Raw genomic sequence first — 19,002 nt, 5'->3', positions numbered from 1 at the left:
AAAAAGTAGTCTGTATTTTAAGCATATAAACATTTGACCCTTTTTTAAAAAGTGCTATAGGTAATACTAATCTATTCTCTACATGGAATGTGTTCACAAATATAGAATACCAATTTACTCAAAATAAGATGCAAATTACTCCTCTAGGTCGAAAGACATGAACTTTTAAAAAAAGGAATACAGTTTTGACATACTACCAACTCTAACTAGCCAATAGACCTGGTAAGATTGTGGAAGGCAGAATTCTCAGCAACTTTGTAAAAAATTATACACGACGGCACCGCCCAGTGTCAAAGTCTCAAAACGGCGCCTTGACCTGTGGCCCGAAGGGGTGGGGCCTCACCTCAGCCGGCAGCATGGTGAGACACTACGGAAAGTGCTGTCTTCTCACATCTCGGGCTCAACAGCAGCCCCCAGCACGGCGGTGGGGACCCTCTCAGGGGCGCGTGGCAGTGTCGGGCTTCTCCATCCCTCCTCGGGGCTGCGCGCAGGCTTGCCGGGCCGCCTGGCGTTTGGCTCTCAGAATATGGCGCCTGGCTCAAGCTGCTCCAGGCTTGGACGCCTGTGGGGTCTGCGTGGCTTCCCTTTCTGGAACAACGTCTCTGAAACTCTCCAAGTAGCTCCCTATGTGAGGCTGCAACTTGCGTGGGTCGGGAGGTTCTCTTGTAACCAAGATCCTGAAAGCTCCTCTTGGAGACTGGACGAGCTTGGAGATCCCCTGGGGGCGTCTTCTGACTCTTTGTTTCCAGCAGCTTCTCCCAGCTGTGAGCCCCTGACCGGGCAAGATGCCCTGAACCCTATCCTTACCCGCTTTTGGTGCTTCCTGTCACTTGTCGGGTGAAACCTGGTGGTCTCTCCTAGATGACCTGTCTGAAATGGGAGAATCTGATTACTATTCTGGTTCTTTTCCAGGGAGGAGGCACATGCTACCTGTGCCTAGTGGACCATCATGATCCAACTTCTCTGTTTCTTGTCCAGTCTTAGTAATAATCCTTAGTATAGGTGACCACAGGAGTTAAGTGCAATGTGCACCGCAGTAAGCACTTGCTAAGTGGCAGCTGTTGTTATCTGTGATTTTAAAAATGCATTAAATGTGAGCAGTAATGACAGTGTATGCTGATCTAGAAGCTCATAGTATAGAGTTGACGAGTACTCTCACTTTTCCTATGAAGGAACCCAGAGCATATTAAGGTAAACTGGGTCTGGATGCTGCATGATGGTGACGCTAATGGCTTTCTCTGTTTCTGTGCAGAATGTCCCCTCAGACCTCTCCATCTGCACCTTCATGTTAGAACAGTCCCTCTCTGTCTGGGCCCTGCAGGAGATGATGGAGAAATCAGAAGGGGCAAGTATCCAATTTATGTAGACTTGCAGTGTTTTAATGAACTCAACTACTATATGAACAATTTCTTTCACAGGTATTGGAGATTTTCTTTTTGCTAAAATAAAGTGAATGCCTTTTGCTTGTGATTTCCTTAGGTTTGACTTCCTGCTTTATCCAGCAGATCTGTGATGTCTTAAAAACTTTTAAAAAACCATCCAAACTGAATATGATCTGCGGCACTAAGCCTCATGCTTATGTCTTCGGTTTAAAGCAGACTTTTCTTTGAGCAGCAATCGTGTGTCTCCTTACATTTTCAGATCTGTTACTATTTTAACTAATTGCTTTATGCATGGCTATTTGTCATTGACCTTTATTTCATTTTCAAATGCCTCTAACCATGTGACTATGTCCTAAGCTTCTTTATGGCAAGTAAAATTTCATGCCACTGGTACATATTTTAAGTCCTAAAATTATGGTGATATGGATTTAGTCAATTGTAACTTTGCAAACAGCTAATCATTTTCTTCTGAAAAGTGAAATTCTTATGCTGTCTCATACTGCAGATATTTTCCTTTGACAGCCTATTTGGTTATTTTAATTATTTTCCCTGAGACTTGCTAGGACTGATTTCTGGGCTGTTACGTATTCTTAACCATTAAACTTTAGAATTAAGCAGGAAAAAATATATACATTATTACACAGAATTATAGATTGTTTTAAGTTTTTATTCGATTTGTCATCCTGATTAGAATAAGATTAGTGAGAATGAAGCTTAACAAACATTGTGATATTACTACATCATAGTGATATGGCTTCACATTGATTGTATATCAAGAAAAAATTAGAATTAAGGCAATAACATGTGCTGACCAAGCACATTACCCTGACACAGTCCTTAGTAAAAACCTCTTTTGGTTAGGTGATGGTTGATATTGCTGCATGCAGGTCAGTCACTGCTTTGAAGGATAAACTATGAATAGCTTCATTCATGTACAAAAAGAAAATCCTTCCTAGTGGCCCACAATGGCCAGAAGCAGCCTTCGATAATCTCCACTCGTGTCACTTGCAATCATTGTGCCCAGGGTCTTCTGATACATCTGAGTAAACATCTGTTTTTTCTGCACAAGATCAATCTGCATAAGGAATGATATTTCTGATGTTAGAAAAAAATCTGTCAAAAGAAAACTGGTATTTAAATAATGACAAGATCTTAATAATGATGAAAACTGAGGGGGGAAATATCAACAGGTGACTGATATTTTATAGCTTACACTCATACCCAATAAAGGTCTGATTCACTGCTCTATAAAATATTGGATAAGGGTGGTACTAGTTTCATCTATTAATCCCAAAATTAGTCATTTCACAAACATGTGGTAGGATGGCTATTATCAAAATAGAGAATATTAAGTGTTGGTGAGGATGTCAAGAAATGGGAACACTTGTGCGTTGTGGAAAAGCGTGCAGCTGCTGTGGAAAATGGTATGGTGGTTCCTAAAAATAAACAAACTGAAAAACAAAAAAGCCCCATAGAATTACAATATGATCCAGCAATTTCACTTCTGGGTATGCCCAAAAGAAGTGAAAGCAGGGATTGGAACAGGTATTTGTACACCCATACTCGTTGCGGTATTCGCAACAGCCAAAAAGTGGAAGCAACCCAAGTGTGTCTAGGCACATGAATGAATAAACAAAAGGCAGTATATACATAAGGACTATCATTCAGCCTTAAAAAGGAAGGAAGTTTGGACACATGCTACCACAAGGATAAACCTTAAGGACATTAGTCTAAGTTAAAGATGCCAGTCACAAAAGGACAAATACTGAATGACTCCACTCATATGAGGGACCTAGAGAAGTCAAACATAGGGAAGGAAGTTATTATTTAATGGGTAGAGTCTGTTTTACAAGATGAAGAGTTCTGGAGATGGATGATGGCAACAGTTGCACAACAATACGAATGTACTAAATGCAACTTAAAAATGGTTAAAACAGTAAATTTTATGTTACGCATATTATATCACAACTTAAAAAAAGATCCTACTTAAAAAATTTAAGCCTAAGAAAAATAAAAGTTTTTCAAAACATATGTTCATTTTCTTAAAAAAATGATCTACCTTCTTTAGTAAAATCTAATAGTCTATGTTCTTTAAATTTAAAAAAGTCCGATAAATATATAAATTTAAGGTAAAAAAATCTAAGGCTATATTTAGGTAAAGATAATAAATTTTTTAAAAATCGTTTTACTATTAATAAGGGATGCTAAATTTTGAGAACTTTGATATCCAATAGGATTAATTTACATAGCTCTTTCATGTAATTTTTTACATACACAAAGTAAAAATCGAAAGATAAGTGTCTTCCAACTTCCCATAAACTAGCGATCTCCACAGACCTTCTCAAGTAGGAAAACCTCCTGGTTTTTATCTTCATCAAGGCACATCGGCTTGTTTCACTAATACAAGCCTCTCCCACAGCCAAACAAAGTGAATACTGTACTTCATATTAGTATCAACCGCTCTCACCAGTGACAAAGAGCTCTTAACATCATTCCTGAGGAACTAACAACCAATTGAGAAACTTTTAAGAAATCAGCATTCAACATCAAGAGAGACCCAACAGAAAAAGCCCTAACTCACCTCACTTCGAGATACCGCAGTCCTGACCAGGGTGGAGTCATCTGTGCCAGCACCTTTCATAGAACAGTAGAGCCTCTCAGCAAAGAAGGCAGGGCGGTTCAGGGCACACTGCACTGCAAGGTAGAGATGCTTCAGAAATGGAATCATGACCTGACAAGCAGCTCTATCCCTCCAACTTCATTTACCACTTCCAGCCTGCCTGTGAATCTTTCTTTTCTTTTCTTTTGTTTTTTTTTCTTTGAGATAGAGTCTCACTCTGTTGCCCTGGCTAGGGTGCCTTCGCCTCAGCCTAGCTCACAGCAACCTCAAACTCCTGGGCTCAAGCGATCCTCCTGCCTCAACCTCCCGAGTAGCTGGGACTACAGGCATGTGCCACCATGTCCAGCTAATTTTTTATATATCTATATTTTTAGTTGTCCAGCTAATTTCTATTTTTTTGAGTAGAGACGGGTCTCCCTGTGGCTCAGGCTGCTCTCAACTCCTGAGCTCAAACAATCCTCCCGCCTCCCCTCAGCCTCCCAGAGTGCTAGGATTACAGGCCTGAGCTACCATGCCAGGCCTGTTTTTTTTTTTTTCTTTTTTTTTTTTTTGTTTTTATATTAAAGAGACAGAATCTCACTGTGTCAGGCTAGAGTGCAGTTATGCTATCATAGCTCACTCCAACCTCGTACTGCTAGGCTCAGACCTCCTGCCTCAGCCTCAGCCTCCTGAGTAGCTGGGACTACAGACACACACCACCTTGCCCAGCTAATTTTTAAAATATTTTGTAAGGATGAGGTCTCGCTATGTTGCGCAGGCTGGTGCCGAACTGCTAGCCTCAAGGGATTCTTCTGCCTTGGCCTCCCAAATTCCTGGGGTTACAGGCAAGAGCCACTGTGTCCAGGCTACCACCATTAATTATTAGCTATGCAATTATCTTAAAACCTGAGGCGAGTTGGGGATGGTCTCCCCCCCCCCCTTGATTTTTCTCAGCATCCAACTTCCTAACTGCATCCGACAGATTGCCTTCAATTCTAGAAGATCCCCTTTGGCCAATAAATCCTATTTTCTCTCCATAGTTGCAGGGACTAGGATTCTGTACATGTTTTCCCTTTACAGTATGAAAATCTTTAGCATCTATACCCTAGTAATACCTCAAACCAAAAGGAATAATGACAAAAATCTGAATTCTAAAAGATAAGACTACCATCTGGCTCAGAGAAGGATATCAGATACAACCAATTTAAAAGAGACAACACAGATTTGAGCAAAGACTTCAGAGCGATGCTCAGAAATCTGACAGGTTTCTCTTTGGAAAATTCGCTTAGCAGGCTCCCCCTGCAGATGACAGAGATGTAATAACTGTATGTTTTTACTTTCACTACAATTACTGTAGTAACATTTATAAGACATTCCATTGCTAATACCAATGTATTACTAATATTCTCTTTAGTCCTATATTATCAATGGGAATGAAATTTCCGTTTTGTTAGACATCTAGTGTTAGACTACCAGAAATCGTTTAATTTCAAAAGGAAAAAGCGTCTCATAGGGCTGAGTACTTAAAAGATATGTTTTGGGGGCTCAAAATGTTTTCTGTGGCACTAGTGCTACAGTCTATGAGATACTGTCGAATAGTTCCCAAGAAAATCCTATAAAGACCAAATAATCCCCAAAAAACCTTATGTGATCACACCAACCATTCATAGGAAATTGCATTAAAAAATATAGGATTAGCCCAGCTACTACTGCCTAAGCAGATTCCAGGAGGCTGTATTAATTATCATCACTTAACGGGAACGGACTATTCAAAGTTCTCATTCATTTAAAAACAAAGCACAAAAGTATCTTACAGATGGTCTTCAAACCACTTTCAACATATCCGGAAAACTCACGGCCCACACTGCTTAACAAATCTCGATTAGCCATCTGCAAAGAAAAATTACAGGGTTAAATATTTTCACATGTTAGAATAGAAGCCAAATCCTCCAAAGAAAAGCTCCTACCCTAGAGTAAGCCTCCATGGTAGCTCTCAGCTGAGGAAAGCTTCTCGTGGCAAGGATCCTGTTAAAGCAAGATTCGTCTGTCCCGAGTCTTCCCTCACCAGCTTGATAGAGACGCTGAGCATCTTCCTGAGCCATTTGGTGGTTTACACTCTGGTTCTCATCACAATTTCCCTGCAAAGGAGGAAGGCAGGAATTCGTAGAAGGAAATCAAAGTTCTATTAAATTTTTGTTCCAACCTAGTCACTTCAGGATTTAAAGGGACGATTTAAATAAATGATCATGGTTTAATGATGTTATGTTAACATGACGGCTTTCAGAGATTTGAGGGCTAAATGAAACCAGAAAACGTTTAAACAAAAATATTTCCACTAGGAGATATACACTACCACTGAAATGGAGAAAGTATAACTCTCCTTAGCTTGGATTTAAAATCAACATGCATTGTACTGAGTTCTACTTTGTATTCATTCATACAACTGAAAGGTATTGAGCACTTTCTTTGTGTCAGGCACTATGTTAGGTGGCAGGGACACAAGACAGACAAGGTCCCTGCCCTGTAGGAGTGTAAGTCTAGGGAGGAAGGATATAATATGGAGGCTTCATAAACTTCCTTTCCTTCATCTAAGTGTAACCTTAATCCGTATATATTACAACTACATATATAAAAATGACACATGAGCTTTTTAGAAGCTATAAATAACTCAAGTTCTGCAAGACTATGCCAGGTTGTATACCAAATTCTTCTCCTGGGATAGGAGGCAAGGTGGAAGGGAAGAGGCAATTGGTTTCTCTCAAAAATAGAAAGCCAGGGCCGGGTGCGGTGGCTCACACCTGTAATCTTAGCACTCTGGGAGGCTGAGGCGGTAGGATCGCTGGAGGTGAGGAGTTCGAAACCAGCCTGAGCAAGAGTGAGACCCTGTCTCTACTATAAATACAAAGAAATTAATTGGCCAACTAATATATATAGAAAAAATTAGCCGGGCATGGTGGCGCATGCCTGTAATCCCAGCTACTCAGGAGGCTGAGGCAGAAGGATTGCTTGAGCCCAGGAGTTTGAGGTTACTGTCAGCTAGACTGACACCAGGCACTAACTCTAGCCAGGGCAACAAAGTAAGAGTCTGTCTCAAAAAAAAAAAAAACAGAAACCCAAACCAAGGAAAGGCTGCCCTCTAGAGTCTCAGTGACCATTCAGTGAGCAAAACAGAAAGATTGAAAAGATGCTCCTTGAAGGTGGAGAACTGTCTTCTGAAAAGCACCTGGCACAAGGAATATGTACAGGCATATTCTAAATGGGCAACTGAATACAGCACAGGTAAAGTTGCTCAGGAAGACTCCCTCAATTTGTGTCTTTCGATTTATACATACTATGTATAATCTCATTTTCCTAGATACTCTTCTGCTCATACCCTCAAAAAGGTATGACCTTGAACCTTGCATAAAGAAAAACTATGCACCTCATATAAAGTCTTAATAATCATTCTTTAGCATTAAATGTCTGTTCCTGTTTTTTCTTCTTGTGCCTTTGACATCCTAACCTGCTTCCCTGCTCTGTTACTGTGATGTAGGTAAATTCAGTTTCCTTCAGCCCATTTGCTTTATTTTCATTTCTACATCCACTCACTTTTGTACTCTACCCAAGCTGCAACTACTTCCCCTGGATCTTAGGAGCCCCTCCTCTGCTTTTAGATCTCTCAAGATAGTCCAACCTTGTGCACTAGCAGGATAGCCAATAACTTCTGATATGGAATAGTCTTTTGCATCATCTCATTCCAAGTGTGTTCCTAATACTATTCCAAATATCCTAAATTAGAGTATTTTCTGTCAATTCTCTAGAACATCTGCGGAATTAGAATAAGGAAGGTGCTAATCACAGTATTACTGTGAACACTGAAACATTTTTCTGCATTTCTGGTTCTTCTCACACAGTCCTCATCTCCTCTAGCACTTCCATAGCAGTCCTGCATGTCTTCAGTTAATGGCCAGTGTAATAGGCAGGACAGTGCTAAGCTTGTATGTACACTTTCAGGCCAGGTGCAATGGCTCACGCCTGTAATCCCAGAACTTTGGGAGGTCGGGGTGGGAAGACTGCTTGTGGCCAGGAGTTCAAGACCAACCTAGGCAACATAGCAAGACCTCCTCTCCACAAAAAATAAAAACAAATTAGGGTGGCGTAGTGGTGCATGCCTGTAGAGCTAGCTACTATGGAGGCTGAGGTGGAAAGATCACTGGAGCCCAGAAGTTCAAGGCTGCAGTGAACCATGGCCATGCCACTGCACTCTAGCCTGGCTGACAGAGTGAGACTATGAGCCAAAGTAAATGAATGAATGAATGAACAGTTTCATTCTAGCCACAGAGCCTCAAGCTGGTTTCTGATTCCATACAACCTTAAAGATGTTAATTTCTGATTCCTTACAAAAGCCAGATTTGCAGAAATAAATCCTAGTAGTAACTACAAAGACATCTGTACACTGGATTCAGTGTTGCCCCTCTTAAAAATGGCAATATTTCAAGATTGCTAAATATCAAAAGGAATAAAGAATGCTCACTGGCAATAAAGTGCCCTTCACCAACACACATACATTCATGCTACACTCACCTGGCACATGGATACACGTAGACGTTCAAAATGCCCTGATGTATCTGACCTAATGTCCTTTTCAAGGTCTCGTCCAAATTCTGATTGATAACACCTGACGATTTCTCGTATGTCCTGATTTGTTCTTGTGCACAAAATCTCAATCAATACATGTTCCTGAGTTCCTGCTCCCTATGTGAAAAGAAGGGAGAATTATACAAAAGATAATCAAAATTTCTAGAAGTAATTAAATCTTACTGTTTCACCAGTACTTCTTTGTTCTCTAGAATCGAAAAACTATATATTCGGATGATGTGAAATAATGTATTGCTTTATCACTGTAAATTCAGAACTGTGATCATTTGTGGGGTTTTACATACAAAATAGAGTAAAATACAATAAATGACATGTAGTACCTGCATTGCGTTCCGTAAACTCCAGGCATCATAATATGGAGAAGGCATGAACAGGGCAAGGATTAGTTCTTCCATATTTCCACTTAACTCTGATTTGAGATCTTTGATTAAATCCTATTTAATTACAAACACAAGCTTAGTACATGTGCTCTCCAAAATTTGTAACTGACATCTTTTTCTAGAAAATATGGGGCTGGGTACAATGGCTCATGCCTGTAATCACAGCACTTTGGGAGGCCCAGGCAGTAGGATCGCTTGAGTTCAGGAAATCAAGGTTACAGTGAGCTGTGATCACACCAGTGCACTCCACCCTCAGCAACAGAGAAAAGACACTGTCTTTAAAAAAATATATGGAAAACTGAAATAGAATTGCTTTACAAAACCATGAATTTCAAATCTGATTATGTAAGAAATATACATATTTAAAGTTTGTTACACTCAAGCAGATGACTTTTATTCATTCTATCAATAAACAATAATAATTATTTTCTCGTTTTTGAGATGAGGTCTTACTATGTTGCGCAGGCTGGTATGGAACTCCTGGGTGCAGGCGATCCTTCCTCCTTAGCCTCCCAAATAGCTGGGAGTATAGGCACATGCCACCACGCCTGACTAATAACAAATCCTTCCTGCAGTTCTACCACTGTAGCAGATACAAAGACAAGAGATACATGAAACAAAGAATCATTCAAGCCTCCCAAGTAGCTGGGACTACAGGCACGCACCACCACACCTGGCTAATTTTTTCTCTTTTTAGTAGACATGGGGTCTTGCTCTTGCTCAGGCTGGTCTCAAACTCCTGACCTCAAGTGATCCTCCAGCCTTGGCCTCCCAGAGTGCTAGGATTACAGACATGAGCCACCACGCCCGGCCAAAAAACGCTTTTGAGACAAGCGAATATACCACTTCTGAGGTCTCTAAAGACTAGTTATCTCTCTATATCACAGGTACTAATAAAAAGATAGCATTCCAATCTGACATGAATGCAGAGTTCACTGGCCACTATTGATGTGCACTCAACAAAAAAACATACCTTGCCATACATGGTCTTAAAAGCTGCTTTAATTTTTTGCCTCTGATCATTGGAACGGTTGGCCACAACATCCTCAATTGCTTGCTCGTCTGTCCCTGGAAGAACCATACATGGTTTGTTTTTTTTGTTTTTTTGAGACAGAGTCCTGCTCTAGTACCCTGACTAGCGTGCAGTGATGTGATCACGGCTCACTGCAACCTCCAACTCCTGGGCTGAAGCGATTCTCCTGCCTCAGCCTCCTGAGTAGCTGGGACTACAGGAATGTGCCACCACACCCAGCTAATTTTTTCTGTTTTTAGTACAGACAGAGTCTCACTTTTGCTTAGGCTGGTCTCACACTCCTGAGCTCAAGTGATCCTCCCACTTCGACTTCCCAGAGTGCTAGGATTACAGGTATGGGCCTCCACAGCCAGCTCCAGACAGGTTTAAGAATCGACAAAATCTGTGCTGGGTGCTCCTTGAGGGTATCTCTTAGAAGGCTTACAAGGTGCTAGGCCCTAGATTAAATTGAGGTGTGTGCACCAAGCCTGACACATAAACTTGGTTTATGATATAAGGTTTTATAACCAGCTCCATAAACAAGAAAACATTTTGTTTAGTTTTTTTTGTAGTTTTTAGGCTTCAAGTTCCCAGACCAGTAAGATTTGCTGATCAGGACTTTGTAACTTTCTGCTGCACTGATGAATTCCCTTTTGTGTTTCTTTCCCGGCCTTGTCAAGCCCTACACCACTTGTTTGTCCGGAGAAGACAAGCTAAGCGATGCCACCACAGACTGTATACTAAGACCCCCTGAGAAGCCTATTCCCTGCATCCTGCCTACACATCAGGCTGAAAGAATGACCAATATTAACACCTAGCTCATTATACTACTAAAATCCCCACCCTGGGAGGGACTTATCCACCATTTTTGGATCATGGGATCTATGTAGTAGTATGATTTATCACTGTACTTGGGTGCCCTCCACTCCGCCCCAAACATGTAATGATGCTCGCTCCCCTCATGCATTATTCATTTTACCTCCAGAAAACCCTGACCATGTTGACTGGGAACACAGATTTGAGACAGTTCATACCTCCCCCTCCCAGTGGACACGTCCACTGTAATAAATCCTTTCTTCCTCGACAATCCTTGTTGTCTCAGTAACTGGCTCTCTGTGAGCAAGCAACAGAGAAGCCCCCCTTGTATGTTTGTTAACAGTTCATTTTTACTTTAGAATTAATCACTTAAACTTATTATTAACATAAAAGACAAAAATCTGCTTTCCTTACCAAAACCCTTCATTGCTTTACGGAGAATTTCTGCATCTCGCATAGCATCGAAGTTGGCAGCTGCTCTGATTGTTCCTTGAGTGCCCTGACTCATCGCAGCAGGCTGAGAACAAAAGGGATAAAATCCAAGTCAGGACTTCCAATAAGTTTCTAATAAAGAAACTTAAAGACTTCCCCAGACATTGCTCTTAGGAAAGAAGGCCAGTGTTTGGGTTTTAGGGCAAGGATATAAGCATTGTATTGCCAGGGCTCATTCTAGAACAAATAGGAAAGACCTATACTCCTTCAGACAGATTTTTCTCCTGCTAACAGATAGCCAGACACCAAACTTGTAGGAGAAAAGATGGTGAAACCTTTGAAATTAAAATTACAAATCTTGTCTTTCAGTAGCTATGTAGTCCTAGACAAGTTTCTCAATCTCTCTAAAGCTCAAATTCCTCAAAAATCAGGAAAGTGAGCAAAAACAAACAAACAAAAATCACTAAGGTGTTTCTCTTCCAATACTATAATCCTTCTCCTACCCCAGGCTAAAACAAGCTTGAAAATGCTAGATCTTTATAAATATACAGTATCGAAGTCAGTAAGAAAATCAAGACAAATATAACCATAGAGTTATACTGCTTATGTTCCTAGTAACTTGAATTCCTATTCAAGTTTTAAAGATTTAAAACTTTCAAGATTTAAAATTTTCAAGATTTAAAAAGTTAACAAGGCAATTTAAGAATAAAACAGTATTAAGTTAAGGAGCTATACAGAGATAGGGTAAAGATTTGATATATGAAATCAGAAATGTTTCCCAGTAGGGCTACTAAGAAATCAAGACCTACTGGTTACCATGTTTAAAGACCTACCAATTACTACAGGGACATAAAGATAAAACAGATACATCGGAGTCCTAAAGGAATAGTGAGAGATAAATATATGAGAAATGAGAAACAACTGAAAGCACATATAGGGTACTTAGTGATTCGTGAACATTAGAAAACCTTACTCACTTCACTGCTATAATCCAAAGAAACAGGAGAGAAAACAGGATAGGAAGGAAAGGACTCTGTATTGATCTGAAAGAAGAGTGGAAAGTATAAAGGTAAAAGTGGAAAACAAAAACCACCCTTCATAAACCACTGCCAGAAATCCAATCAACAAATTGCCCCAGTTCATAGTTATAACTGCTAGTAAGGGCAAGGAAGAGCTAATACAACCAAAACCGATGCCAAGAGCCAATGTGAATCTCTAGGATAAACTATGAGCATCATCACCTGTGAGAAGGACCTATGCTTGTCTTATCAAAATCATCAGGACAGTATTTAACCACTTTGGTACGAGCGTCGACTATAGTCAACAGCCACAGATGAACACGCACAGCGACTTTAGCCGACAGCCGTGAGATGACTTTTCTAATTTTTTATTTATCAAAATAAAATTGTGAACATCTAAAAATAATGTAATGAAAGCATATATGTTTATGTTACCGATTCTGATTTATATTACAAGTAAAGCTGACTGTAAAGTGAAACAAGCTTTCAGTGCTTTAAAGCTTTCCTCATCACACAAGAGGAAAACAGATTCGCCGTGAATGCACAGCACCAACTACCGTGCGGACTATGAGTGCCAGCTGTGGGCAAGGTTTCGCGGCGGTGAGCGCCGTACCGAAGTGGTTAAAGCAGATAGACTAAAGGGGGCACAAGTTCTATCAGAAGCAAAGATTAAAGTGTTATGTTATTGTCACAGACTGTTTCCTCTGCTTCATGGAAACCTCTCATGTCAGCAAAGGAGTGGTGCCCTTCTTGGGCATTATCCATTTACATAGACTGAACTGAAATGGCAGGATTATGCCAAGCATGGTGGTTCATGCCTGTAATCCCAAAACTTTGGGATGCTGAGGCAGGAGGATTGCTGGAGGCCAGGAGTTAGGGATCAGCCTGGGCAACATAAAGAGACCCCCTGTCTACAAATAAATTTAAAAATTAGCCAGGCGTGATAGCATGTGCCTGTACTGCTACTGGGAAGGCTTAGGTAAGAGATCACTTCAGCTCAGGAGTTCAAGCTCACAGTGAATTGTGATTGCACCTCTGTATTCCAGCCTGGGTGACAGAGTGAAACCCTATCTCAAAAACAAAAACAAAAAACAAAAAAAGTAGGAGTGAACATACCTGACCAGGGAAAGGAGCTTGTCCTCCAGGATACTGTCCTCCAGGAAAGCCACCTATGTGTTTAAAAAAAAATGTATAACAAATAGGCATTACATAATTGAATTTTTGAAAACAGCATTATAAATATGGAAACATAAGAACATTCACACTGTATATTAAGTAGGATCAGTTTTTAAATATTATAATTTACTGACTCTAAAACAAGCTTTGGTCCTAAGAACTCTTTTTTTTTTTTTTAGACAAGGTCTCACAGTCACCAGGTTGGAGTGCAGTGGCATCATCATAGCTCACTGCAACCTCCCACTCTCGGGCTCAAGTGATCCTCCTGCCTCAGCCTCCTGAGTAGCTGGGCCTACAGGAGCATACCACCACACCCAGCTAATTTTTCCATTTTTTGTAGAGACAGGGTCTCGATATTGCTCAGGCTGGTCTTGAACTCTTGACCTAAAACAATCCTCTCGCCTCGGCTTCCCACAGTGCAAGGATTATAGGCATGAACCATCACACCCGGCCAAGAACAGTTTTAATATTCCATGTTCTACGTAAGATCCTAACAAACAATACTTATTCCCCCCACACGCACACTTGAACCAGATTAAATTCTGATTCCATCTGGAATGGTTATCAGGATATAATTCTGGCGGTCATTTCATCTGTGGTACAGGATTCAGCAGAGAAGTGAAAGTTCCTGAAGGTTTTTCTTTTTGGCCTTGGGACAGATTTTTTAATAGTAAAAGGGGTCCTTACTTCATTTTCCTGATTAAGCTTTTCCATCAAATTAATATATTTCATGAAAACATATATTTAAAATTACTTGTAGAAATACATACACATTTACTGAAGACCATCCCAAAGATAAACTAAGTTCTCTCGATGGCAACTGAAAACTCAAAATAGCATGATGTCGTTTTTTGTGATCAGCTGGTACCTACCAGGTAGCGGGACCTGTGCTGGCCCACGCCGTGAGACTGCGAAGGTGGCTGTGGGTAGCCAGAAAAGCCTGCTCCCCCTGATGGGACTCCAAATCCTTGGCCGGGAGGAACTAGAGAAAAGAACAGTTTGATCGACTACAGTGACAGTTCCATGATTAAAGAGATAACTTTAGAAAAATTTCTACTGTTAACAATGGAAAAAATATGCGATTAAAGCTGTACCAGCAGTCCCTTTTTGTGTAAACTGAGAACTTCAACTTCTCACCAATCCCTTCCCCAGTAAAAGAAAAAAATTTTTAAATTTTACTTTATTCATCTTCCTATTAATTTACAATACAAAAGCATGAAGTCTGTTTCTTTAACCTTTGGATAAAGCTGTCCTAAAGGCCAGAGTCATGTTAATTCGAGTGTCTTAATCAGGTCTTAAGATTACAAATAACCATATGAAGCAACCACTTCTCCATTTAAAAAACAAACAAACAGGCCAGGGGCAGTGGCTCATGCCTGTAATCCTAGCTCTCTGGGAGGCCAAGGCAGGCGGATTGCTCAAGGTCAGGAGTTCAAAACCAGCCTGAGCAAGAGCAAGACCCCGTCTCTACTATAAATAGAAAGAAATTAATTGGCCAACTGATATATATATATATAAAAAAAAAAATTAGCCGGGCATGGTGGCGCATGCCTGTAGTCCCAGCTACTAGGGAGGCTGAGGCAGAAGGATTGCTTGAGCCCAGGAGTTTGAGGTTGCTGTGAGCTAGGCTGACGCCACGGCACTCACTCTAGCCTGAACAACAAAGCAAGACTCTGTCTCAAAAAAAAAAAACAAACAAAAAAAAAACAAACAAAAAAAGGTTACAAATAACCAAAGGATTATATATTGGTCCTTTATTACCATTAAGTTTATTGCATTTCCCTTCACAACGGAATTTCGCAAACTGCTCCCAGCTTTCATGCCCCCTGAGAACTTTATCCCTCTATTGTGCCAGCTAGGTCCCTTACTGTCTAAGGGTAGTTAAGAGCGACTCTGACCTCAGACAAAACAAGCAAGAATGAACAGGACAGAAGGAAAGTGTTACAACAGTCCCGAATCATTACTAGTGCCACAGCCAGAACTCACCTCCGGGATAGGATGCAGCTCCCCCTGGCTGTGGGGCACCAGGACAGCCTCCAGGGGATGGAGAACCTCCAGGTGCAGGGAAGCCTCCAGCTCCTGGGTAGCCACTACTGGGCGCTTGTGGGTAAGCACCTCCTGCCACTGGAGGAAAGCCACTAGGATAAGGACACTGACCTGGAGGGGGACAAGATGATTCCTGACCTGCAGGCTGAAAATGAGAATAATTTTAAATGAATGTGATCATAAAGAAATATGACCCATCTACAAATAAAGAACAGAGATTACTATTAAGGAATAGCTTGTTCTTTAACTTTTTTAAAGTCCTATGAGAAATCTTGGGGTCTTATTCTGGTTCATAGGTATACTACTTTCTCAGGACACTTGTTTGCCAGAATAAGGCTAAATTTAATTCTACTTGGGTCAGGCAAAGAGGTTTTTTGTTTTTTCTTTTTTTCTCTATTTGGCAGTTGGAACCAGGTTCTTTACAAACCTCAAGGCGGCAGGAACAACTAACAAACCTCATCAGTTCCTTCATTTTCCAGGCATCTGGAAACATGAGAAAGATCCTCCTCTCTCTACCCTAAAGAGGAATTCAGCGGCCGGTGTGGTAGCTCACGCCTGCAATCCTAGCACTCTGGGAGACTGAGGCGGGAGGATTGCTTGAGGTGAGGAGTTCAAAGCCAGCTTGAGCAAGACCAAGACCCTGTCTCTACTGAAAACAGAAAAAAATTAGCCACATGTGGTGGTGTGAGCCTCTGGCCCAGCTACTCGGGAGGCTGAGGCAGAAGGATCATGTGAGCCCAGGAGTTGCTGTGAACTAGGCTGACACCACAGTATTCTAGCCCGGGCAACAGAGCGAGATACTGTCTCAAAAAAAAGAGGAATTCATAGCTTTCTTACAACATACCTGGATTTGCTGCATAATGTTTTAAAAAAAAAAATGACCTTAGTCACAAACAGAGTGTGACATTTTGGACTTCACGGTTCAGAACACAAAATGTCTAAGAGTAGCAGAGATTGTTACCTGCTCACTAAACTCTTTCTTTCCAGGCCATAAAGCTAGAGACGCTACATTTCCCTGACCCCCTTATAGTTGGGTAGGACCATGATTGAATACCAGTGAATAAACATACACAGAAGTGATGTACACCACTTCCAGCCTAGCCCCTAAAAACCTCTGACCAAATCCTCTATGCTCGGCCGGGCGTGGTGGCTCACTCCTGTAATCCTAGCACTCTGGGAAGCCGAGACGGGCGGACTGCTCGAGGTCAGGAGTTCAAAACCAGCCTGACCAAGAGCAAGACTCCATCTCTACTAGAAATAGAAAGAAATTAATTGGCCAACTAATATATACATATATATATATATATATATATATATATATATATATATATATATATAACATTAGCCAGGCATGGTGGCACATGCCTGTAGTTCCAGCTACTCGGGAGGCTGAGGCAGGAGGATCACTTTAGCCCAGGAGTTTGAGGTTCCTCTGAACTAGGCTGACTCCATGGCACTCACTCTAGCCTGGGCAACAAAGTGAGACTCTGTCTCAAAAAGAAATCCTCTATGCTCACTCTCTTCCTTCATCTGTCAGCTATAAGTAGAGCATGCAGTGGAAGACTCTAAGGCACCAAAGGATGGTATTATAAAAATCAAACATAGGAGGAGTCTGGGAACCTGAACTACTACATGAAACAAAGCCCCCTCCCACCCAACTCCTACCACACCACTAACTTCTAGGAGACTAAAGCAAGCAAGAAACATGTTTTTATTGTGATGAGCCACTGAGGTTTGGGGGTTGTCTGTTTCAGCACCTACACTGACTGAAATGGTTGCCAGAGTTCAGTTTAGTACACAGGGACTTGGGAACATATTCATAGCACTCATCTCTCCTATGATAAATTCACAACAGCTATCTATTCACTTTGCATGAGTATACACATATTATCATTAACCTATATAGGCCTCTTTCTATTCTCCCAGCGTTAGATAGCAGCACTTCATACTTAAGAGTATGAAACTGAAATGCTTAATTCTTACTATGCCTCAGCTCTCAGTTGAGTCCTCACAGTAGTACAGCTATCAACAAGGTAGAAGTCTGTAGCACATTTATAAAATGTACTCCAAATACTAAAAATCTCAGAACCACAAAATCCAGGGCCCTCTGATCCACTCTAGTTTGTTTCTAAGTCAAGCCCTTTTTAATTATTTTAATAACCTTCCAACACGAAGGCTAAAAACCAGTGATTCATGGCATGTGCTTAGCTTACATAAATGTCTTATTGGCTCATATAGCACTTAATGTTTTTAAAAACTTCCACATTTTAAAAAATTTTGTGCATGAGGCTCCCGGTTCAATCCCCAGCACCTCCACCAAAAGAAAACAAAATTGGGGCAATTTCGCATAAAATCCAGGTTCCTGGCTTTACCTGAAGAATTAGAGTATCTAGCAACACTGTGATGGCCTCCCTGCACGGCCGAATCAAGCTACAGCTGGGTGTGGATGAGGCGAGTGCTTCTGAGTTCCCCCATAACCCCTGCCTTCACTCACTTATTCTACACAGTACCTCTGATCTAGCATATCTGTAAGAGCAGTAGCGGGCTACTCCTATACACCACCTGTTTCGAGGACATGAGTTATTTTAATATTATAAGCGGCAATACTTACAGGATATCCAGGGAAAGGTGGGTAGCCTATAGGAGGATAGCCTGGGTACCACATTCTGTAGCAATAAAACATGTCCTCTGTAATTTCCTATAAGGGTTAAGGATTTTGAAGATATACAGATAGACACACAACACAAGGTTTTATGCAAAATATTCCTTCTTTCCAAAGAGTCTGTCGGGTACTAAAACAGGAATACTGGTGGTAGAACCTTATAAAATACTTCTTCACTTTACCATTTGAACTCCATTTGAGCTAATGGAGTTGGTATAGCAAAAGTTCCAAATTCCTTGTCATACCACACAATTTTTGTCATACCTCAATTTACTGGTACTATTATTTAATATTTTTCTTAAGCGGATTAATATTTTACTTAAATTTGTTTCATACCACTTGCATAAATGGAAAACTTACCATAGGGTTCTTGCCACAAATAGATGGTAATACTAAAATGAATACATAACTATTAAAATAAAAAATGCTTTCTAGGTGCCACAGAAATCCCCTTGTATGGTGAAACCATATTATGAGAAACAATGGTATAACGGTTAAAAGTTAACATTCTAGAGTCACACATACCCAGATTAAGCCCTGGCATTTTATTTAACTTTTGATTATGGCAACCTTCAAGCTTATTCAAAAGTAAAGATAAACCCATGGATCCATCACCCAGCTGCAACAACTACCAAGTCATGGACAATCCTGTTTCTTTAATATTCTCACTCCTCACCACTCCACTGGATTATTCTGAGGCAAATCCCAGACATTATATCCTTTTAACTTATATATATACCCTAGTTGTACCTCTAGAAACAAAGACGTTGTAAAAATGATTAACAAGGCTGCTGTAAAACTATGACCATGATTCCATGTCATGATGTACTGTACTTGAAA

At 40.7% G+C, this 19,002-nt stretch overlaps 1 protein-coding gene across 1 annotated transcript; it reads right to left on the bottom strand.

Moving 5' to 3' along the window:
• Positions 1–2,059: 2,059 nt before the first annotated feature.
• LOC142875387 (annexin A7-like) lies at positions 2,060–16,359 on the bottom strand. The gene is given in 14 exon segments (XM_076009657.1): positions 2,060–2,457; positions 3,964–4,076; positions 5,796–5,871; positions 5,949–6,119; positions 8,545–8,715; positions 8,940–9,053; positions 9,973–10,067; positions 11,242–11,344; positions 12,237–12,302; positions 13,395–13,447; positions 14,327–14,353; positions 14,356–14,436; positions 15,441–15,645; positions 16,345–16,359. Coding segments are annotated over 14 exon segments (1,413 nt in total). The 3' UTR covers positions 2,060–2,334.
• Positions 16,360–19,002: the final 2,643 nt, after the last annotated feature.

Source organism: Microcebus murinus, chromosome 14 (assembly GCF_040939455.1).
Source record: "Microcebus murinus isolate Inina chromosome 14, M.murinus_Inina_mat1.0, whole genome shotgun sequence".
NCBI classification, from domain to species: domain Eukaryota; kingdom Metazoa; phylum Chordata; class Mammalia; order Primates; family Cheirogaleidae; genus Microcebus; species Microcebus murinus.
The sequence above is the reverse complement of the archived record's forward strand: the minus strand, read 5'-3'. Positions and strand labels throughout refer to the sequence as shown.